General features: G+C 43.9%; 1 protein-coding gene across 4 annotated transcripts in view; it reads left to right on the top strand.

Annotated features, from left to right (window-relative positions):
- Window positions 1–24,621, top strand: part of FAM149A (family with sequence similarity 149 member A) — a 134,487-nt gene that overhangs the window by 89,669 nt on the left and 20,197 nt on the right. For all 4 annotated transcript variants that reach the window (XM_068278667.1, XM_068278666.1, XM_068278669.1 and 1 more), the window contains 7 exons: window positions 1,092–1,199; window positions 3,088–3,220; window positions 6,862–7,004; window positions 8,471–8,605; window positions 11,995–12,174; window positions 12,815–13,002; window positions 22,102–22,256. In XM_068278667.1, coding sequence (XP_068134768.1) covers window positions 1,092–1,199; window positions 3,088–3,220; window positions 6,862–7,004; window positions 8,471–8,605; window positions 11,995–12,174; window positions 12,815–13,002; window positions 22,102–22,256 — 1,042 coding nt within the window. The remainder of the gene's footprint in view (window positions 1–1,091; window positions 1,200–3,087; window positions 3,221–6,861; window positions 7,005–8,470; window positions 8,606–11,994; window positions 12,175–12,814; window positions 13,003–22,101; window positions 22,257–24,621) is intronic.

Here is a 24,621-nt window from a genome sequence, read left to right as displayed (position 1 = left end):
ACAAGATACATAAATAACACTCTGCACTCACAACAAGCTGGAACTCTAGTAATGATAAGAACAATTTGCGTGAAAATTGCATTCAGTTGCACTAATTTCCATGAAATTTGTATTCAGTTGCATTAATGGAGGATGTTTACTCCTAAATGGTTTGCATGCAAAGACATTCCGTACTAGACACTGTCACCAGTGCTGGGGTCCCTCCAAGTTGAAAAGGGTCCCTACACACACCAGTCAGCAAGCAACAAACTATTGTCATTGTTCACATTGTGAAAACAATCATTGATTAGTGTAAATTGTTAGTTTTAACTTTGGAAATTGACTTTCCCCACTGAAAATTCCCTTATGCAGTGGTGCAGCTATCCAGGCAATTACAGACAAGGGCAAAGCTGTTTGCAGGAAGAAAAGAGCAGCCTGAAACTTCAGTGCATGAGAGATGCAGGGGGAAAGAAACACACAAATGATCTCTTGAGATTCAAAAGGAAGGATGTATACAGCCTGCTTGTGTATGGATGTATTTTCTATGTGTGGACATACTGTACATCAACCTACTTCCTGTTTTGGTGGCCATTTTATTTGTTTATAAACAAACTTTTGAAAACTGTTTTTAACCACTTTTAATGCGGCGGGGAGCGGCGAAATTGTGACAGAGGGGAATAGGAGATGTCCCCTAACGCACTGGTATGTTTACTTTTGTGTGATTTTAACAATACAGATTCTCTTTAAGACCTGTAGACCCTCTTGTTTCCTGCTAGAAGCGAAGGATTTTACAATTGCTCAACATATACTTCCTGTCAACTATGAAGTCCCACCCCACCTCCTCATGCAGACACATAAGTTTAAACTATAATGCAGGGGTTTTAACAACGTCTAGAATCTGTTGTTTTCCTTGCTTAGAGCATCAAATGGGTAGACCTGAGTGACATGCCTGGATACTGACACTGAGAAAAGAAAACATATGATTTTTTGTATATGACTAGAATTGCCAAAAAGTCTTATTTCTAAATCTTTTAGTTGCTAGGGCAACTGATTTTAGAGAAGGATGCTACAGCAAAGTCAGCAGTGCCTGTAACTTTCTTTTTGCTTTTCAGAAAGGGATTGTATCGAGGAAGCACAGAACATCGCCAGTTGGAGAAAGGGGATCCTCTACCAATACATTTTGTACGCCCTGTGCAGGAAGCCATCCACAATTATACATGGTACTGTGTTTCCACCCATTCATACTGTACTGATAACGATGCAAACAGTTAAATACAGCAAATATCTTACCTGTGAAAAGATTGGTAATCCGTTTAACTAATCATATAGCATGGCCTGCACCATGACCTCATTTTTCTCCACTACATTCCAGGAAATTTAGATAGGTGAGGACATAATGACTGGACTGTGAGAGGCAGCAGCACACTGAGATTGTCAGTAGAGTTTGTCCAGCTGAATAGAAGCCTGTAGTGTAACACTGTGCACAGACATTTTGTAGCTGGTAGATGTGAAAAGCGTGATCTGATAATTATCATGAAAGAGGCACGTGCCTTTATATGGACTGGCCTTTGCCAATTGTCTGTGTTTATTCCCAAGAAGGAAGAATGAACTCACTTTTGGCCAAGAAAATCCAAGACATCCAGTGATGGCTGTTCTCTAAGCACTGCAGGTCTGTGGCTAAAAGTATTAGAGACAGAGGATGAGCCAGGCAACTGTTATTGTTTAAAAGGAAATGCAAATGGCAGCCTCCATATCCCTTTCACTTCAGGGTCCCTTTTAAAGTGCATATTTCCCACTAACCAGAGATATGACTGCTAAAAGGCACATCATGGGTTTTTACATTTACTTTTGTACTAAGCCAAGTTTTATTTTTCATTATGTAGGTTCTCCATATAACTAACTGTGACAGTTAATGAGAAAAGCCATTGAAAATAATGTAATTAAAAAGTGCTTCATTTTTACAATAATTATGTATAAATTATTTAATCAGTGATTTCCCATTGTAAAATCTTTCCTCTCCCTGATTTACATTCTGACATTTATCACATGGTGACATTTTTACTACTGGCAGGTGATGTCAGTGGAAGGAGATGTTGCTTGCTTTTTTGGCAGTTGGAAACGGCTGTAAACAGCTGTTATTTCCCACAATGCAACAAGGCTCCCACAGTGTGATGCCAGAACCATGGTCCTGACATCACGCTGTGGGAGGGGTTTCACCCCAATATCAACCACACAGAGCCCCCTGATGATCTATTTGTCAAAAGGAAACGATTTCTCATGGGAAGTTTGGTATCAGCTATTGATTGGGTTGAAGTGCAGTTATTGGTTACAGTTTCTCTTTAAATTTAGAACATAGACTGAAGATGGGTGTTTAGTAGCTGTTACTTGGTGGTCTATAAAAACAAGAACATCCGCTTACTTTTGCTCACTAAGAATGTGATTGTTTCCAGCATTCAGTTAGGGCCTGTACACACAGCTGCACTTGCGCTGCCCTTTTCAAATTGCATGCGTTTTTTAATCGCAAGGTCTTTTGAAAAATCATGAAATTTGTGAAGACCTGTACACACTGTGCGATGCGCTTTTTCTATTCTCATTAAGGCTTGCGATTTAATAATCGCAGCAGTGTGTACAGGCCCTTAGTCTTTTTATTCCATGTGAACTCAGTTAAGTTGCTGGAGCAAACTTAATCCTTTGACCTAACGTACAAGTACACCAAATTGTCATGACACTTTGATTTACACTGTAGCCCATGCTTGTTGAACACCAAGTACTTCTCCATAATTTAAACATATGAATCTCCTTCTAGTGATATCATTTGGTATAGGGTGTCTTCAGACCCCACAGCAGTTCTCTATGCTCCTTCATATCATATAGAAGCCCATGTTCCTGGAGTGCAAGTTCTACCTCTACTTCTCTCTAGTAGGATCACCTTTCCTATCCTGTCATTACGCATATCAAGCAAGCAAACCAGTGAGCTTGTAAGGGGTACACAGGTCAACAGTGGTAATAACTCAGCTATGACTTCTTTATTGCCCTTTGTTATGCTATATTTCCATAGCTATAATTTTACAAAGTACTGTAATGAAATGCTTTGCTGTCTTCCTTCAGTGAATCGGTGTCATCACTTTCATCCAGTGGACAAACTACTCCAACAGAGTTGAATAACTCCTGGTCAGGAATACAGAGCTACACTACTGGACTGTCTACAGAGAGGAGCTCAGTCTATTCCTGGACTGATGATGTAGGTTTCCTGTGTCTGCCCTAGTCTATAACTCCACGTTGCATTTAATTATGTGATTATTTTTTTTTGATTCATTAAGTTGTCTCTGTTCAGAACTAGATTATATAACTAAAGCCTCATACACAAGATAGATTAAAATTGGCAGGGGCGGCCGATAATGACCACCTCAGTCGATAATCTGGCATGTGTACAGTGGACCCCGACCCCAGCTCGGCAAGCAATTTGCCAGGTGGATCAACTTGCTCGCATGACGGCCGATACCTGTGTGCACATCGCTTGTCCCGTCCCACATAGCAACAGAATGCATCATCAGCTGTATAGCTGTAACGATAGGTGTCAGCAACCAGAGAGAGAATCTGATTCTTGGCGATCTGCAGTATCCCCAAGAATACAGATATACCTGATTATTGGGGATCTGCAGAATTGCCAATAATCAAATATGTCTAACCTCGAGACACCTGAGTGTGTAAGTGTTTTGGTGCAACAGTAACCTTTGGACCACCGGGGTAGCAGGTGGTCCAATAAGTAGAGAAGACTCTACTGCAGTCAAGGGCACCTGGAGAGGGAGTCCCTGACTGATAAGGAGCAGTGTCCCCTCTGAAGAGCAGGGGACCCCTGCGGAAAGGCTGGACACCCTGCGGAGGATGACAGCCAGAAGGTCAGACAGGCCGGGTCGGCAACAGAGTATCAGATATGCAAAGTACCAAATCAGAGATCAGAAGAATAGTCAGGAAAGCTACAGGTCATAACAGATATCAGAACAAGGCCTAGTCTGAGGTGTGAGGTCCGTGATCTCAACACCCTGGAACTATGCTAGAGAATAACACAGATGGTATACAGTATTCCTAGTCTAGGGTGTGAGGGCTGTGATCTCAACACCCTGGAACTATGCTAGAGAATAACACAGATGGTATACTGTATTCCTAGTCTGGGGTGTGAGGGCCGTGATCTCAACACCCTGGAACTATGCTAGAGAATAACACAGATGATATACAGTATTCCTAGTCTGGGGTGTGAGGGCCGTGATCTCAACACCCTGGAACTATGCTAGAGAATAACACAGATGATATACAGTAACTGGCTAAGTGTGGATTCCCAGGTCCTCCTGGTTCCACCACACTGGAAGATCTGACTAAGGTCTGAGTGCTAACACATAAGCATTCACAATGCCAGACAACCAGCAACTAAACAGCAAGAGATATATATAGTAAAGCACCCCACAGCGCCGCCCAGCTCCCATCAACCAATCAATAGCCGAGCAGGGATCAGCTGACCGTCCCGATCAGCTGATCCTCCTCCTATTGGTATAAAGAGCCTGTCTAGTGGCGCGCGCGCATAGCTCTCCATCTGTGTGCACTACTAGGTCCAGCTAACCCAGACACATGTTGTTGCGGGGAACCCGCCGCACTGGACGCGGAATCCGCCGCTTTGCCGTCAGAACATGCGGTGGCCCCCACGCCACTCTGCCCATGGGCACCACCAGCTCCAGACAAACCAGACGCATGCTGACGCGGACAAACCGCCGCATCAGACGTGGAATCAGCCGCCCTGCTGCCAGAACAAACAAATATTGGCAAAGTCTTAAATAGAAGATGTCTGCTGATATATTCCATCTGGTCACATAGTCCAATATGGGCTTAATTGCTTGCAAGTCAGAGCTCACAGATCACAGTTCATACATTTGCAGCACCAGTGCTGAGATTAGATCAGCGAAGCATTTTCCATCAAACCAAAACAAGTATATGCAGTTCATTTTTGAGTGCACTCACATATACAGATTTTTGTTGGCTATTTAGTGCTTTGAATTTTTGTGAAGTAATCCTATTTAAGACCTTGCCAATATTTGTTTAGACAGCTGGAAATGAGATCTCATTTGCACTAGGTTATGCAGTGTGATAGTGTGCATTGGAGAGTTGTTTGAGTGTATGGAGTGTGGTAAGTGAGGGGGTCTGGGGGGCTCCAAGGAACTCCATTTGATTTTAATTGCTTTTAGATTTGGGTGCTGGGGGGATTTTTTTGTACAAATAAAGCATTGCAATTTGTTCATGGATCTGATGAGGCCTCTTGTAGCTTTGTTCTCTGCTTGTTGTTTCTGAGCTCTATGCTTAAGTTCTGAGGCCCACGGTGAGTTGATTATGTGGGTGAGGAACAAGTTTCTCTCCCCCCAAATATTGTCAGCTCTGATCCTCCTTTGAGGACTACGCAAAATTCATTTCACTTCAATGATGAGTATCAGCCCCTTTTGTGGTTAGACTGGTGAGAGGAGAGATGATGGTAGAGTAGCCCTTAATAAACCTTCTGTAGTAATTGGCAAACCCTAGGAACCTCTGGAGTGCCTTCAGCCCCATCGTAACCACCGATCAAGGCAAGTTAACTCCCCTCTGCCTGTGGTCACACCTGAAGTCATTAGACTTCATTTTAATTCTGAATTCAAGTCCTTCTGGATTCGAAAGCCCCACCTGGCTACAAGCAAGCTGTGAATGCACCAAGGTCTGTGTACCTGAGGAGCCCACATGGGTCCTCCTCCAGCTTCTGTATTAGATGTTTATTGGTACTGTAGTGGTAATAATCTCTTCTTTATGTGCTTTGAATATTGGTAATCATGAACAAACTGTTCCCCTTCCTTGCTAACACAACAGCTATCCTTGGAAAACCATGATCTGTGGCCTTGCCTCTCTGTGCATGCTTCTCGTTACAATAAAGGTCCATTTCCTTTGTGTCCAATTTCCCGTCACTGAATGTGTTTCGCATTAGGTGTTACAGCCCAATGAAAATCTTTGGTCTTTGTCCACCTAATGTGGGAAATTGCTCATGCTCGTTTCCAGAAAAAAATGTGCAGTCTGCAGCATTTTTCCAAATAGCACATGGGATGTACAGGGATATCCTGAAGACATCCTGCATGGTTGTGAAAAAAGGCATTGAATCAAGAGGAAAACAAACCCTACTTACAGTTATACAAATATTGTATGGCTAGAAATAAGATTACCATATATCTGCCAATTTTGTGGTCAATCAACTATTCGATAATTTGATCATTATTATAGGATCGGATGAAAAGTGGTGACACAAAAAGCATGCCCGATCGATGATTCGACTGATATCAGGCCGAAATCTGTTTGAATGTATCAATCAGACATACTGGGAAATCTCACGGTCAGTCAGGTGCACGACGGTAACGGCTTGTGATATCGATAAACGCGACAGAACCCCAGGCGACTGTAACCTCAAATGTGCCAGTCCATTAAAATACTGTTCGCTTTACCGCTAGTGTCCAATCCTCCATCTTCCCCATTGGTGCTCCACGTGGCTGCTGGCATTTATTGGCGCCCCATGTGGCTGCCTGTCAGATTTCAACTGATAATTGATCGAGAATCAGCCTGCGGTGTATGGTTCAGCCTGCAGATCTCTCTCTGGTCATTGTCGATCAGAGAGAGATCTTTATCTAGTTCGATCTGCCCATACATCGCTAGATAGCCTATAGCGTTGAGCAGAGTTCTACTAACATCTCTACTAACCTAGACAGGAACAGAAATGTAAAATAAGTGAGCAACAACAAAATTAGCTTTTTATTCCCTTGACAATGTTGTTTACATAGCCCTTTTGATAACTGTCATTTTGTATTTGTGTACTTTCCCTACCAGGAGTTTGATAAAGCCAACACACAAAGGGTCCATCAGTTATTCTGGGATGTGGATGAAATGCTTTTTGAGGGCAATGTGACTTCACAGAACAAGACTCTGCAGGCAGAGTGCAAAGACTGGACCAAGAGATCCCTCCATCTCAGGTAACCTAGAGATAGTGATAGAGGATTTATGAAGCAAAGCTGTGTTTGATGTTCTCTGCTACCTACACATCAGATAGTCAGACGTACCAAACAGGCACAAGCGTAACAATAGTTTCTGTGCACCTCTGCGACTGCAGGGGCCTTGGAGTCGATGGTGGCCTGCTCGTCCTCTCTCCCACCCTGCAAGATAAGTGCAGCTGAGCTGTAGCTATATGCTCTATGCTGTCCTCCTGTGGCTCCCAATCAAAAGACGTGCATTGTGAGCCGGGTGTGCAGTACAGAGCAAGTGGCTGCTAGGAGGAAGAGGAGACGCAATGCAGTGGGAGCAAGTAAATCATTTTACACGCCTCCGCTGCACTTACTGTGCCAAATGGGGGATTGACGGGGCCAGATTTTTACTGGCCAGTGAGGGGGGAGGGTTTGCAGTGGGCCCGTGATAATTTCTTTTTTTTGCTGGGGGCCCAGAGGGCTACTGTTGCACCCCTGCACATTGACATGCTTGTTGGGCTAGGTTGCATGGTTTTCCAACACAGGTGGGGAGAGGGGAAGTAGACATATGCAGAACCTTATCTCACAGTGTGAAAGTGCTGGCAGCTTGGGAAAATGCTATCTGGTCAATCACCTATTCTTCTGATTTGATTGTAAATTATCAAGTTAGGTTCTAGTCATTTATTGTCTCTGTTTAACTGTGTTTTGTGCAAATTTGTGATTACTTTCCAATACTTTTGTACCCCTGGCGGCTGTAACGCTTGGAGAGCTCACCTTGACAGTTCTCAAATTATCCAGGATAGATCCATTAAATAGCTTGCAGTAGATTAAACATGTTCACCTCTGAGAAATGGTCACTGGGACAGGTTATGTGGTCAGTGGTATTTCCAAGTAGCAGTGGGCAGAATTTAGGAAAAAGTGTAAAACTTTGTTAGATCTTTCTCAAAATGGATCACTTCTATTTTGCTAGGCAAGTTGCTATTTCCCCATTCAATAAAGGCATTCTTGGTGCTAAATCAAAGGTGCCAGTCAGGTTATGCAATACAGATTTATTGAAAAAGAGACCGCTTTCCCAGCAGAGCTGTAATGTAGCACAAGCTGGGAAGGGTTGTCTGTAGGTCTTGGCTGGAGTAATTTCCTAATGTCTATTTTGTAGGAATTATTACTTGATCAGAAAGCAAACCAGTAGCTTATAAATTGTCTTCACCCTTATATGAAAGGACTGAATAAAAACTGTAACTACTAAATTCCTTGAAAGTGGTCTTATTTAATAAAGGTCTGTGTACTGATGATTTCATTAAATATTATCATGCTTATGCAAGAAAATAATACAGAATCCCAATAGGGGTGTTCAGTCACATGGGTAATGACGATCTCTAACCAAAGGGTTACTGCATTTTGTTTTTGCTTGATTGGATATTCCTGTATATGTAATCGCCTAAATCTTACTTTCTCTCCTGTGTGTTTGTATATTTAAGAATATTAGGGGAACAATTAATTTTACCAAAAGATGAAGGCTTCCAGCATTTTCAGAGCAGAACACCAAGTTCCTCAACATTGGGATCCCGCACTGCTTCCCAAACTACAGCTGATGGCATTGGAGCTTTACAGCAGTGAGTACATATCTAGATATCCAGTTAGAACTTGTAGACCTTTGAGGCAGGGAACACACTTGACTGTTTTCCTGCGTGTTTTCAGCATAGAAAAACTGAGAACTCATGTTAATCAGTGGGCTAGTTCACACTTGATATGTTTTTCGCAAGCAGAAAAAAACTGACATTCTGCATCATGATTCTGCACATTTTGTCAGTTTTCTTTATCAGTTACATTAGCTGCTGTGAAAAAGGTGCGCATTTTCCTGCATAGAAAACACCTTTGGTGTGCAGAAAAACGCGTGCAGAAAACTGAAAGACAAGTGTGTTCCCTGTTGTGTTTGGCATATGTATAGAACTTGAGCCTTCTCTCAGAATCTGCTGATTCCACTTAGTGAAAACTGAAATCTATTCAACTCTGGTATTCAGTGTGTTGTGAGTGGAGTGTCACTGTAAGGCCCAGTTCACATTGGCCTAAAAATTGGACTGTTAAGCGGAATGGACGCAAATGTTAACCCATTAATCAGTTTAAATTGGTCTCTTTGAATGGATCTGTTCGGTTCGTTTTGCCGCATGGACCGCAAGTTTGGGTCTGGATCGCTTTTTCTGTTTCAACGGATGACCACGGGCTATTGGAATACAATTTCATGTAAATCAACTTCATTGGTGTGCACGGAAAATCTCTTTGTAAAACTTTGCATAAGAACGCAAACAAAAGAAGATTCTGAACCTAATAAAAGGCAGAATAGCAATTATGAAAAAATGTAAGAAATTGCAGGAAAAAGTGTGAATGCTGCCTAACAGAGTTACTGATGTGTTTTTTCCTTTAGGATGCATATACACACATGCAGATAAGATGCTAGCCTCTAGGCTAGTGGTGCATTCTGTTGATTTGGAGCATAAAAAACACCTCCATTAATTGTCATGGAACAGGGCGTAGTAACTATATAACATTTGTAATTTATTCCTTTTAAAATCTGTTGTCCTTGAAAAGCTGCAAAAGATTCCACAAGCTTCAAATAAAAAAAAATAAAAGTTGGGGGCCTGAGTTTTGTCAGAAGAGGTTAAGTACTCTATTGGAGGCGCCCTAATTATCTAATTACAAGTATGTTTATCTAGGAGTATATAGATCTTATTATTTAGGAGTATATATCTTAGTATCTAGGAGTATATAGATATAGATCTTACCTAGTTAAAGAGAATCTGTATTGTTAAAATCGCTCAAAAGTAAACATACCAGTGCGTTAGGGGACATCTCCTATTACCCTCTGTCACAATTTCGCCGCTCCTCGCCGCATTAAAAGTGGTTAAAAACAGTTTTAAAAAGTTTGTTTGTAAACAAACAAAATGGCCACCAAAACAGGAAGTAGGTTGATGTACAGTATGTCCACACATAGAAAATACATCCATACATAAGCAGGCTATATACAGCATTCCTTTTGAATCTCAAGAGATCATTTGTGTGTTTCTTTCCCCCATGCACTGAAGTTTCAGGCTGCTCTTTTCTTCCTGCAAACAGCTTTGCCCTTGTTTGTAATTCCTCAGTATGTGAAAGCCCAGCCAGCTCAGAGGACGATTTATCCAGCTGATTAGAGCAGCTTCTCTCTTCTCTCTTATCTAAATAACACACAGGCAGTGTGCATAGAGGGGCCAGGAAGGGTGAGTTCATAGCAGAACCACAACACTGAAGAACTTGGCAGCCTTCCAGACACAGGCCGACAAGTCTGACAGGGGAAAGATACATTGATTTATTACAGAGACTGTCATAGTAGAAAGTGCTGCAGTTAGCCAGAACACATTAGAATAGCTTTTGGAACTTGTAGGATGATAAAAAACAGGATGCAATTTTTGTTACGGAGTCTCTTTAAGGACAAACCCCTTAGGTAAGTATACATTTTATTCATGCACATAAGATGACACGTTTCACGGGTGCTGGCCTGCTTCCTCAGGTCAATACAAAAGCGCCTTTAAAAGCAGTATATCAGAGACATGAGCGCCTCTCTACTTATACTTACCTTATACTTATATTTGTAATTAGATAATTAGGGAACCTCCATCTAAGTACTTAGTCTAGCCTAAACCTTCGGGGTCTTATATTGCAAGCACCAGTGTTTCCAATAAATCCAAGGAGAGCGACTGAGCAGAGCCTGCCAAATAGACCTGGAAAACCGAGCAGGGACAGTTATTTCCCTGTAAGCCTGAATGATGGTTGCAGATTATTGCAACCCATCCTTGTGAGTATAATACTTACATTTAACGTAACCCAACTTTTACTAACAATACTGCACCATTGGGCTCCTGGTCTCTCTCATCTAGACGATTATGATCACCAAGAATCACACCAGTCAGAAGAGATGTTTTTGCACCATATCAGTTAAATACATTTTCAAACACCAGAAAGCAAAAATGTACATTGTCCTGAGTTTTCTACTATCTGCTAGTAGTAGTTTATTATCTAATTTTAGCACTTTTCTCTTGTTGGATGCTGAAAAGGCATTTTCTAGAACAGATGAGAAACCTCAGGAAGAAGAGTTTATTGAATCAGGGCTATTGAATTTAAAAGAGGGGTGCAGTCACACTAACAAAATGTATTGATAATTGAAAGTTTAGCATCTGCGAGTAGCTAAAGCCATCTGACACTTCTGCAGTGCTGGGTACACACAAAGCTATTTCCCATCCAAACAACGGGAATCGGAAAATCTTCTTCCATTCAATAAAGGGATCAATTTTCCAAAGTTATCATGGGAAAATTGATCCTTTTATCGACCAGGAGCAGTTTGGACATGTACACACAATGCAACTTCCTGTCAGATTACCCGTCGATCGAACGGGAAATTGCATTGTGTGTACCTAGCATCAAGGATCCGTGAATCAGGAAAGACAGCTGAATAAAAAACCTAAATGACATTATTCTGAGAAGTCTGATGCTGCTTGTTGTCTTTGGGGTCCCTCCTGTACCCCGGTGCCAGTGCTCCTCTCTCACCAGCATCCAGGAAGTTTTCCCCACCAGCGAGGAACGATTGTGAACTACACATGTGCAGTGAAAGAAAGCACTTGTGGATCATTGGTTTCTTCTGCTGTGTACACGCAGTTTGGAACTCTTCATGCGCAGTTCTGAACCTCTTGTAGCTGCTGGGGAAACTTCCAAGTGGCTCTTTGGCTGATGGAGACAATTGAAGAAAAAGAGGACCAAGGATGGGGAATAGAGTGTGTGTGTGTGTATATATATATATATATAGATAGATAGATAGATAGATAGATAGATAGATAGATAGATAGATAGATATAATTTTGAAAAACTAAGTAAGATAGCTGATGTAATTAATGTAATTATGGTTCTTTTTATTTAATAAAACTTGAAGTTCTTGGTGCATTTTTCCTACTTCATGTTGCTTATCTTCTTCCTCCAGTCTGTGTGTGTCGGGGTCAAGGCTGGTCCCTACAGCATCTCCATTACAAAGAACTGACGAGTCCTCACCCAGCTCAAGTTCTCTGAGCTTTGAGTCATCAGTGTACTCCTTCTTAGAGGAGGAAATCTATGATGTGGACGGCACCGTGGAAGAGTACCTCGCCTATGACAACAGAGAATTGTAAATAAAGTATTTCACTGTATAACAGCATAGTATAAGCTCTGCAAACACTGAGAGTATACACTTTCAGCACATCCATACCAAGAGCTGCAAAATAGAACAGGTCACCCCACACATAAGAATAATCAACATCACAGCATGATTTAGCTCCTATAGATCAAATCATGTGGGTTAAATTAGGAAGCAGAATCGACAGAAGCAGAAGTGGCTGGATAGTGTACTGGTGAAGGGCTCTGCCTCTGACGCAGGACACAGGGTTTCAAGACTAGCTGTAAACGACCCGACAGGAGGGTTGGAGCTACATCCTGCCTGTGTGTGCTCATCCCCTCCATCTACTGCATGTGAAAATACCTACAGAGGTGATAACTTGAACTGGAGTGATAACACAACACTCTCACCATGAAAGCTTATCACTAAATGTTAATAAGGCAAGCTTCTTTAGTGAATTAACACTTATTGATTTATAGAGCACCAACATATTCCGCAGTGCTGTACAAAGTAGGAAGCAAACATAGGGTACATAATAATACAGTCAATGGTATACACTGAAAATACTGATTGATGTGTGGTGATAAGTTTTAACCTGCCTTATTATCACTAGTATGATCTTAGTGAATTGTGGCCTTTCTTTAATTATCAGTGATGAAGAGAGTCTAGATCAGAAAAAAGCCCATATTTACCAGAAGAGATCCCGGCGTGGCATTCCTCCCATCTCTCCTAATGACTGCATCAAAGACACCGTGGCTGCAGAAGCATTCGATGACATTTGGGGAAATGTTGTAGAATCTCTGCAAGAGCTCACCATAAAGACCTGGGAACTTAGCACAGGTAACACATACTATAACATTTATTGGAGTCTTATGCCAGTCACTTTAGCTTTTCTTCTTGTCAGAGTTGAATATAAAGATTTTTTTTCTTCTTACATTTCTAATAAACCATTTTAGATTTATAACAATGTACATATTATAAAGGAAATAGTACATGGACATAGAAAGAGAAAGTACAATTCAGCGTATCACGGCAACAACAAGTATCGCAAAGGGCATAAGCATATAAAGATGTTTGTTTTACATTTGGATACAGATGATGATGCCTATTGAGCAAATGATAGAGTGTTTCAAATATCGATATTTTTATTGAGTCAAAAGTTAGTGATACAATCAGTTTATACTTTAAAGGGATACTGTAGGGGGGTCGGGGGAAAATGAGTTGAAGTTACCCGGGGCTTCTAATGGTCCCCCGCAGACATCCTGTGCCCGCGCAGCCACTCACCGATGCTCCGGCCCCGCCTCCAGTTCACTTCTGGAATTTCTGACTTTAAAGTCAGAAAACCACTGCGCCTGCATTGCCGTGTCCTCGCTCCCGCTGATGGCACCAGGAGCATACTGCGCAGACCAAAGACCATACTGGACTTGTGCAATACACTCCTGGTGACATCAGCGGGAGCGAGGACATGGCAATGCAGGTGCAGTGGTTTTCTGACTTTAAAGTCAGAAATTCCAGAAGTGAACTGGAGGCGGGGCCAGAGCATCGGTGAGTGGCTGCGCAGGCACAGGATGTCTGCGGGGGACCATTAGAAGCCCCGGGTAACTTCAACTCATTTTCCCCCGACCCCCCTACAGTATCCCTTTAAACTATACCTTTAATATAATGAGTCCTTTTGAACCTTTTTGCATAACAAGGAAACAAACAAACAAAAAACATGCAATCTGTTCTAAATAGATTTGCCCATCATCCTTTTCTTGGTTATCTTCTCCTTATTGTCTGCCTCATTGCCTCGTATTCATAGCTTAGTTTTACAATGGCCAACAGGTCTTGAAGGGTAGGAAGGGAGGGTTTATTCCACCATCCCATAATCGAACACCTAGCAGCTATCAAGACATTGGATAGAAGGATATGATAGGCAGACCCCGCTTTGTAAATATTACGTTTTAAAAGAGCTAGACGGGGATCTGCGTTTACTTTAACCACTCTGCGACCACCTAACGCCGATTGGTGGCCGCAGAGTGGCTCCCCCAGGACCGCCTAACGCCAATTGGCACCAAGTCCTGTAGGAGAAGATTAGCAGGGATCGCGTGTGAATGTGCGCGCATCCCTGCTGTACATACCGAGCTCTGCATGGAGATCAGTTTGCCAGCCCGAAAATAAACAGGTTTTTTTTCTTTTACAGTGCTGCGATCTATGCGCAGCGCTGTGAGTGGACAGCTTTGTGACAAAGCTGTCCCCTCGAGTGGCCCACAGTGTTATCCCCTCTCATTGGCTGATGCCTATGAGAGGTGATCACTGATTGGATCTCGGGGAGGGGGGGGGAATAAAAGAAAAATAATTACATTTATGTAAAAAAAAAATTTAAATTAATTTAAAAAAACTGTCAGTGGCAGCAGCAATCAGATGCCACCAACAGAAAGCTCTGTTAGTTGCAACAAAAGGGGGGTCAGATTCATTTGTTTGCTAAGTTGCATGGCTCTGCAGCGAGCTGTTAAAGCTGTAGAGCACTGAATTGTAGAAAATCACCTGGTCACTAGGGGGGTGTAAGCCTGTGGTCCTTAGGTGGTTAAAGCACAGCTGAACCGAGAAGGATATGGAGGCTGACATTTATTTCATTTTAACCAGTGCAGATTGCCTGACTGTCCTGATGAGCCTCTGTCTCTAAAGGTGTCCATACATTAGATGATGTGTGGGCTGATCGACCAAGAGACAGATCTCTCTCTGATGGAATCTGATCGGAGAGAGATCTGTTTCCCGCCCGTGCACCACAGGCCGATTCCCAATCAATTTCAGCATGAAGTCTCTGGGGACTCAGCGCTGTCCCCCCAAATGTAAAATGTGCCCTCCGATGCCCCGTGCAATGTACTTTACCTGTCGGTGTCCTCCGCTGGCTCTGGGCTTTGTCTTCTGTCTACATACACGCACCCACTGTGGTTGCCAGCGTAACGTGGGCGTGTGTATGCACATGTGCCCATGTTACTCCGGCCACCACGCGAGCACCCGGGGGCACATTTTACATTAGGGGGCACAGTGTCAGGGGTTCTGTCGTGTTCATTGCTTGTCCTGATATGGCACACCATTACCGCCGCACACCCAATCGAGCGTGTTGGCCCAACAACTTGCAGCATGTCTGATCGATACATGTGACCGAAATTGGTCGCTTCATCGTTCAGGTATGCTCTTGGGTGGCTCTGATTTTCCGATTATAATAATCGAATAGGATGGTCGCCAATTTGTCTGATGTATGACCACCTTAATACTCTTAAACATAGATCCTGAACAAGATGACAGATCAGATGTTTCTGATTGGATTAGCCACATGCTTGTGTCAGGTGCGTGATTCAGACACTACTGCAGCCAAAGAAATCAACAGGACTGCCAGGCAACTGGTATTGTTTATTAGGAGATAAATATGGCAGCCAACATATCCCGAACACGGCGATTGCAGTGCAGGAGATTTGGGCGCAGCCGGCGCCACCATAGACCTGTAATAGGAATTACGGCTATAGCAGCGCACAGTGAGTAACTTCGGCGCAGTCAGAGGACGGAGCTGAAGGTACTTTTAAAACACTGTAATTTGGCCGCCAGCAATAGCTGGAAGCCGAATTATATCATTTCTTACCATTCATGTGGACCTGGAGGGAGGATAGTAAATAACGCCGCTGGGACTTGTGCAGGAGCAGGGTAAGCCGTATATCGGCTGTATCATGCTCCCAAGTCGCCCGGCGGGGATTTCATCCGTATGCACCATATCCCTCTCAGTAACATAAATAGAAGATAATAGCTGCGCTTCTTTTTGTGCTTGATTGTTTTATACTGGAAGAAACACAAGGGTAAAACAACAACGGATGGTGCGGCCTACAGGGCCCGATATCGCGTTTGGGGTATTGGCCACCCCACAGCCTCTCTGGCACCTCCCGTCTGGTCCTTCAGGGACTCAAGTTCATCACCAGCTGTATATAATAAAAATGGAGACTCCTCATCCCGTAAAAGTCTACTTATGGCTTTATTCGTTTTTTTTAAAAGGTATGCATATACATGCAGAACTAATCAGCAAAAACGTAAAAGGTTCCAGTAATAAGTGTTCCCAACATGGGATAGTGACAACTCAATGGGCTTGATTCACAAAGCCGTGCAAACTGTTTAGCACGGGTGTGCTAAACAGTTAGCACGTGAAGTGCCGTTCGCAGACTTTTGTGCGCGCAAAGTGCCGCAATTCACGCGATCGCAGACTTTTGCGCGTGCAATTTGCCGCAAATTGCGCATGTAAAAGTCCGCGATCGCGCGAATCGTGGCACTTTGCGCGCGCAAAAGTCCGCGAACGGCACTTCAAGTGCTAACTGTTTAGCACACCCGTGCTAAACAGTTTGCGCGGCTTTGTGAATCAAGCCCAATATGAGCGATTAGGGATCACTTAAAGCAAAGTAATGCACTTAGCTGGGGTGGTTAGAGCACCCAGGGACCACCTAACAGCCTGCCCGTTGTCCACGGATGTCACTCCCGCTATCAGTGCTAATACTGCTCACTGGAAGGAATAAAAACCGCTCCTACGTGAATACCGCCGGTCGCATCCGACCACACTTTCGTGCTGACTTCACGCCGCGACTCCGCCCATGTACTTTAATATGTAAGATAGTCAAGATAGATTGAAACACTTCATTCCAGAACATGCTTAAAGAATGCTGTAGTGTTATGACAAAGATCCATACATCGCAACACCACTAGGGGCGCTCTCATATTGGTTCATGTGAAGCTCAACTGATTAACTCATTAACTATGATTGATTGACGTAAGCAGCTGTCCTGTGTGAGCGGCTTAGAGTTGGGCCCCGGAAGAAGGTGACTGATCTTTGTGTCCATATATGAGTCAGAACCATACATGTTGAAGGCAGTGAGTTGCTGCTGGTGTGACGCATGAGCTGAAGATTGTGAGACAACATCAGTAGTGAACTACCTGTGGATATTCCATTAATGTTATTTTATTTACATTGGAATGTTACATCAAAACATTACATGAATATGAGTCATCATTGTCAATTATGAAATAAGAAGCGATACATTTTCTCTGTCTTGTGACAGTCATAGTCTCATCGATGGCCATCTGTGAGGTTGTGACTGTCACATGACATAGTAAATGGGTTAATGGCATGGCATGAGTATGAATCAGTGGCAATTAGTAAATATTATAAAAAAAAACGTATGCGCACAATGAATAGATAAAAAGGTAAGGACTTAAAGATGGGAACTGTGGAATATTAAAAGACTGTCATTTATTTCAGGCAACAAAAACATTAAACTTACATTGTTAGCTTATAAACACAAATCTATTTTGAAGTAGATCTGTAGATACAATTGTTTATAATTATTATTTATTGTATTTATATTATGCAGCGCTGCACAATAGATAAATGGGTTAACATACAAGGTAGAAATTACATGAGCTCACAACAAAACAAGCAAATGATCTAATCAGTTTCTTTTCAGTTCAGGATTGCTTTATTGTCCTAACACAGCATTGTGGTGGGGTTGAGGTCTGGGCCATTGCAACACCTTGATACTTTCCTTTTGTAGTTGTTGCTGATGTGCTTGGGATCATTGAGATGTATGTACTAAACTGCATTAAGCAAATGCCGTGTGCAAAATTCTGCCACACAATGAGCAGAAAAGAATGCCACTCGTTACATGCAATGCATTAATGCATCATGCGTAAGACTTTACGTATGTAATTCTGCTTAACGCAGTTTAGTGCATACACCCCATTGTCCTGTTGGATGACACAGTTTTACCAAGATTTATCTGTCACAAAAATGGTGTCACACTTGACTCTAAATTACTTTAGTACAAAGTATTTAATTGTTGATTCAAGGACTGCAGGTCTTGGACCTCTGAAACAAGCCCAGATCATGAACTTTCCATTTCCATACTTAACAGTTGGTATGATGTGCTGTGTGATTTTTGTCAAATGTACCCCTGTGCATTATACCCAGACATCTTCACTTTGATTTTGTTTGTCCAAAGGGCATTGTTTCAGATGATTCTGCTTTTTTCAGGCGTTACCCTGCAAACCTAAGCCACACCTCTTTTAGAGAGAAAAGGCTTTTTCCTAGCAACCCTTCCATACAGGCCATACTTGTTCATTCTTTCTCTTATTATATTGTCATGAACTTTTACATTTAACTTGCTAACTAAAGTCTCTTTTGATGTTTTTTGTGGGGTTTTTCTCCAAGCATTCTGTGGTATGATCGTGGGGTACATTTGCTGAGACTTCTGGGAAGAATGGCAATTGTCTTGAATGTTTTCCTCTTGTATAAAATCGTAGTCATTATAGACTTACTTCAAATTTTTAGGAAATTATCTTATAAACCTTTCCAAATTTATGGGCAGCAGCAATTACTTCTTTAAGATCATTGCTGATGTATTTTCTTCTTGGCATTGTGTTAACACATATCTGAAAGCTGTAGACCAGCAAACTGAAAATTTCACTTATATTGAGTTGTCATACCTGCTCATCATGGGCGTCCGCACATATGGCAAAACCGGGCATCTGCCCGAGCCTGGCCGCCCGCTGCCCCCCCCCTGGCCGCGTGCCCGTGCAGCCAGCAAGAGGGGACAGCGCAGAGAAGAGAGAGAGCTATGGGCACAGTGGGGAAGGGCGGACGTCTCCCCCCCCCCTTCCCTCACCTTAGGGGGCTCTCTCTCCCTCGCTGTCCCCTCCGGAATAAAGTGTGCACTGTGCAGCGGCTGGCAGCAGGCGGAACTTACCTCCTCTCGCTCCTGCGCCGGAAGTTCTGGTGCCGCACTCTGGTCTGGATCAGGCCAGAGTAGCGGCTAATCCATCCGGCGCGTGTGACGAGAGGAGGTAAGTTCCGCCTGCTGCCAGCCGCTGCACACTTCATTCCGGACTCCGGAGGGGACAGCGAGAGAAGGAGGGAGAGCCCCCTAAGGTGAGTGCCCATAGCTCTCCCTCTTCTCTCCGCTGCTCCCCTCCTCCTGCACACAGACATGGCCACTTTTTCTGGGGACATATCCCCCTGGCTACATATACTGGGACATATACCCCTGCCTACATATACTGGGACATATACACCTGCCTACATATACTGGGACATATACCCCTGCCTACATATACTGGGACATATACACCTGCCTACATATACTGGGACATATACACCTGCCTACATATACTGGGACATATACCCCTGCCTACATATACTGGGACATATACCCCTGGCTACATATACTGGGACATATACCCCTGCCTACATATACTGGGACATATACCCCTGCCTACATATACTGGGACATATACACCTGCCTACATATACTGGGACATATACCCCTGCCTACATATACTGGGACATATACACCTGCCTACAAATACTGGGACATATACCCCTGCCTACATATACTGGGACATATACACCTGCCTACATATACTGGGACATATATCCCTGCCTACATATACTGGGACATATACACCTGCCTACATATACTGGGACATATCCCCCTGGCTACATATACTGGGACATATACACCTGCCTACCTATACTGGGACATATACCCCTGCCTACATATACTGGGACATATACCCCTGCCTACATATACTGGGACATATACACCTGCCTACATATACTGGGACATATACCCCTGCCTACATATACTGGGACATATACCCCTGCCTACATATACTGGGACATATACCCCTGCCTACATATACTGGGACATATACCCCTGCCTACATATACTGGGACATATCCCCCTGGCTACATATACTGGGACATATACCCCCTGCCTACATATACTGGGACATATACACCTGCCTACATATACTGGGACATATCCCCCTGGCTACATATACTGGGACATATACACCTGCCTACATATACTGGGACATATATCCCTGCCTACATATACTGGGACATATACACCTGCCTACATATACTGGGACATATCCCCCTGGCTACATATACTGGGACATATACACCTGCCTACCTATACTGGGACATATACCCCTGCCTACATATACTGGGACATATACACCTGCCTACAAATACTGGGACATATACCCCTGCCTACATATACTGGGACATATACCCCTGCCTACATATACTGGGACATATACCCCTGCCTACATATACTGGGACATATACCCCTGCCTACATATACTGGGACATATACCCCTGCCTACATATACTGGGACATATACCCCTGCCTACATATACTGGGACATATACCCCTGCCTACATATACTGGGACATATACCCCTGCCTACATATACTGGGACATATACCCCTGGCTACATATACTGGGACATATACCCCTGGCTACATATACTGGGACATATACCGCCTGCCTACATATACTGGGACATATCCCCCTGGCTACATATACTGGGACATATACACCTGCCTACATATACTGGGCCATATACCCTTGCCTACATATACTGGGACATATACCCCTGCCTACATATACTGGGACATATACCCCTGCCTACATATACTGGGGACATATACCCCTGCCTACATATACTGGGCACATATACCCCTGCCTACATATACTGGGCACATATACCCCTGGCTACCTGTTCTGGGGACATCTCTACCCCTGGCTACCAGTTCTGGGGACATCTATACCGCTGGCCACCTATTCTGGGGACACCTATAGACCTGGGGCTACCTATTTTTGGGGAACCACTGCTGACAGATTGAGTGTATTTTGGAGAACTGCTGCCAGGTGAGAGGTGTCTACATATTAAGGGGGCATTCTGCCTATTTATGTGAAAAGCTGTCTATTTATGTGCCTCATGACTGCTGAATTTGTCTTGTTGCGGGCCTCATGGTTACTGACTTTGTCTTGTTGGGGGCCTCATGATTTGTTGGGGGCCTCAAGATTGCTGAATTTGTCTTGTTGGGGGCCTCATGATTGCTGAATTTGTCTTGTTGGGGGCCTCATGATTGCTGAGTTGGTCATGTTGGGGCCTCATGATTGCTGAATTTGTCTTGATGGGGGGGGCCTCATTATTGCTGAATTTGTCTTGTTGGGGGTCACATGATTGCTAACTGCGAGACTATGGAAAAAGCTGAATCATCATCATATGAGACAATAGCATTAAACCTACTTTTTCCGCTTTTTAAAACAGAAAATGAAACTGGGAGGTTGTAAAAAAATGAATAGTTTTTTTCAGGAGTACGATGGATGAAATTGTTTATCTTCACAGTTTATTTCCAACTTAATTTTCCATAATGTTCATGTATGAGTTAAAACGTTTGTATTTAGTTTAAATTGCTGTTGGCACTTTGTGATAGTAAAGTGACTTTGCAGTTTGGACACTCGACCTCCAAAAGGTTCGCCACCACTGTCCTAATCTAATGTCCCACCATTGCTTAGTTCATGTAAACTTGTCTCCACCCACGACCACACCCACATTCTGGTTCATGACCACACCCATTTTTCGTAGCTCCATTTAACACCAGCCCGGATTTGTGGCGCGCGTCCTCTTTTTGCTCCCCACTTTTTGCCCCCCCCCCCTGGAAAATTTTCTGCGACGCCCATGCTGCTCATGGTTTATTTATCAAGTACATTTTATTTCCAGCACCTGGTTTCTTGTTTTCCTAATTCTAATAGAAGATTGCTTCTGCATTTTGACTTAGTCTTTGTTAAATAAATAATGACATGGTGTAACATGTCATGTGTAGCTCACCAGAGGTTGTATTTACCTAATTTTAAGATCTGTTAAGGATCAGATGATATCTTTTTATGCCCTGATATGCAAAATCTTGCCATTGAACACCGCTGCACTTTATTTGTCTCATGACTGTAGTATTGTGTAGTGTGCGAGGGGTAGGGGCAGTATTGATAAACCCACTGCTGGCTTCCTAGCTGGAACATGCAACATTGAGTTTTCAAAAAGTGACCATACCTTAATCTATCATTTCAGAGGACATCAAGCAATCAGAAAATACACAAAGCACAGTAAGCAGGTATCTGCAACTGTCAGTTCCACGGATAACATCAGCGACAACAGGCGTTCCTCCATCTCGAGGTTCAGATGCACGGAGTATGTCTTTCGGCACTTATGTCTTCACACCTCAGGTAAAAAAGCATCACAGGCTCTTCTTTTATGACACAGGGAAGCATTAACGTATTTTTCGGACTATAAGACGCTCCTGACCATAAGTCGCACCTAGGTTTATAGGACAAAAACCAGGAGAAAAAAAAATATAATAAACCTGCATCCATGGTGCAGGAGCATCTTGTGGATCTTCTTCCCTTCATCCCCCCAGTTATTATGCCCACCCTGTACCTTCTTTGTATTTCTTGTCATGCTTTGTTCCTCCTGAGTCCTCCTTTGCCCCCCACATGACCTCCTCTGTCCCCCTGTATCTCCTCCGTCTCCCTGATGACTGCCTCTGTCCCCCTGTGTCCTCCTTTGCTCCTTGTCCCACCATATGTCACCTTATTCTTTCTGTCCTTCTTTGCCACTGTCTTCTTCTCTGTGGCTCTTGTGTCCTCCTGTGTCATCTGCCTCCCTGTGCCCTCCTGTGTTCCCTGTCTGGTGTCCCCAGTGTGCCATCTGCCACCCTATGCCCTCCTGTCACCCCTCTGTGCCATCTGTCCTCCTGTGTGTGTCCCTTCTGTGCCATCAACCCCCCGTGTGCCCCCTCTGTCCGGTGTCCCATGTACCATCTGCCTCCCTCACCTCCTGTGTCCCCAGTGTCCTCCTTTGACTCAGCGCCTGCCCCCATGCCATTCTGGTAATGTTTTATATACTGTACATGGCACAATAAAGGATGTCCCAGGTGTAGATACCCGGGACCTCCATATAGCCATCCGATCCCCCCTCACCACTGCTCCAACTGATTTGACATGCTGGAAGGGAAAGGACTGTACCAATGAGATGTCCCCATCACTGCAGCCACACAGCAGCTGAAGACTTACCGCTGCTCACTAAACAGGACATCGAGAACTGGAGTTCCTGATGTGGCCCTGGCTCGGCCTCCCCTAGCTCCATGACATGTCGGTAGCGGTCAGGTCGCTCCACCACACCACTCTCATGGCCACGCTTACCACTAGCATCCGGAGAAACCCCAGGATACTGGTTTATAAGAAGGAGCCTTCAGGTGCCACGCGGCCAATCAGGGGAAAGTGCTGTAAGCCAATCACTGGGGAGCCGATAGTCTCAAAGGCGGGACAATGGCTCCGCCAGTGGGCCAATCACTGCACTCAATGCTACAGCAAGTGCAATGATTGGCCCAATGATGGAGCCATTGTTCCGCCTCCGAGACCATCGGCTCCCCTGTGATTGGCTTGCAGCGCTTCGCCCTGATTGGCCACATGGCAGGATAGTATCAGCTGGAACCACGGCGAGGGGGACTGGATGGCTGCACGGAGGTCCCGAAGATATCGTTTAATGGCTTGCAGCGCTCCCCTGATTGGCCGCATGGAAGCTGCGACTCGGCAGGATCAGCTGGAGCCACAGAGAGGGGGACTGGATAGCTGCACGGAGGTCCCGAAGACATCGTTTAACGTCTTTCAGCGCTCCCCCGATTGGCTGCATGGAGGCTGCGATGCGGCAGGATCAGCTGGAGCTGCGGCGCGGGGGACTGGATGGCTGCATAAAGGACCGAGAGACATCATTGATCGTATCCGGTATATACCATACCAGAAGGGGAAGGGGGGGCCTGCGGTGAGTGAAAGGAGGAGACTATGTACACAGGAGGGCAGATGGCACACGGGGACACCAAGGGGAGACTCCGGTGACACATGATTGCAAAGTAGGACAGAGGGGGCATTTATGGTGGGGGTACCTTCGGACTATAAGACGCACTGACTTTTTCCTCCCACTTTTGGGGGAGAAAAAGTGCGTCTTATAGTCCGAAAAATACGGTATGTTTTGGAAAGTACTATTTAAATATTTATTGGCTAACGCTCAGTAGATAATTTCTCCTTAACCAGGATTGTGAGTAGACCAAGGATGTTGGCAGTGAATGGATAGAGCTACTGCAGACCTCTAATCAGTTCAGACAGTTCAGACAAACTGATTTCTCATATAATAGTTAAAGCGGAAGGGGTCCTTTTAACTCCATACCAGTTCACTTCCACTCACCATTCACCTCATTTTTTTTTAGAGACACCAGAAGCATCCATACCAACAGCCTGAAATCTGTTTCTTTCTCAGAGCTGCAAAACAAAAGTTTGCCTTCTTAAAACAGAAGGTATTTGTGATAATTCAGGTTGGAGTGAGCATATGACTTCTCCCACGATGCATCACTGCTGAATATGCAAATTATTCTTTCTTGTCCCTGGAAGCTAACCACACCTCCAGAAATGCTGGAATGCAATGATGTGTCAGCTTGTTAATTGTACAGAGCCACAACAATCCAACATGCATGCAGACTGTTTTGGATTGGTTGATCCTCATCAGTGCATGGCGTTGATTAACATGGCTCTATGGGGT

The sequence above is a fragment of the Hyperolius riggenbachi genome, chromosome 1 (genome assembly GCF_040937935.1).
Source record: "Hyperolius riggenbachi isolate aHypRig1 chromosome 1, aHypRig1.pri, whole genome shotgun sequence".
Lineage (NCBI taxonomy): Eukaryota > Metazoa > Chordata > Amphibia > Anura > Hyperoliidae > Hyperolius > Hyperolius riggenbachi.
Note: the sequence above shows the minus strand (reverse complement) of the source record. Positions and strands in the feature narration are given on the sequence as shown.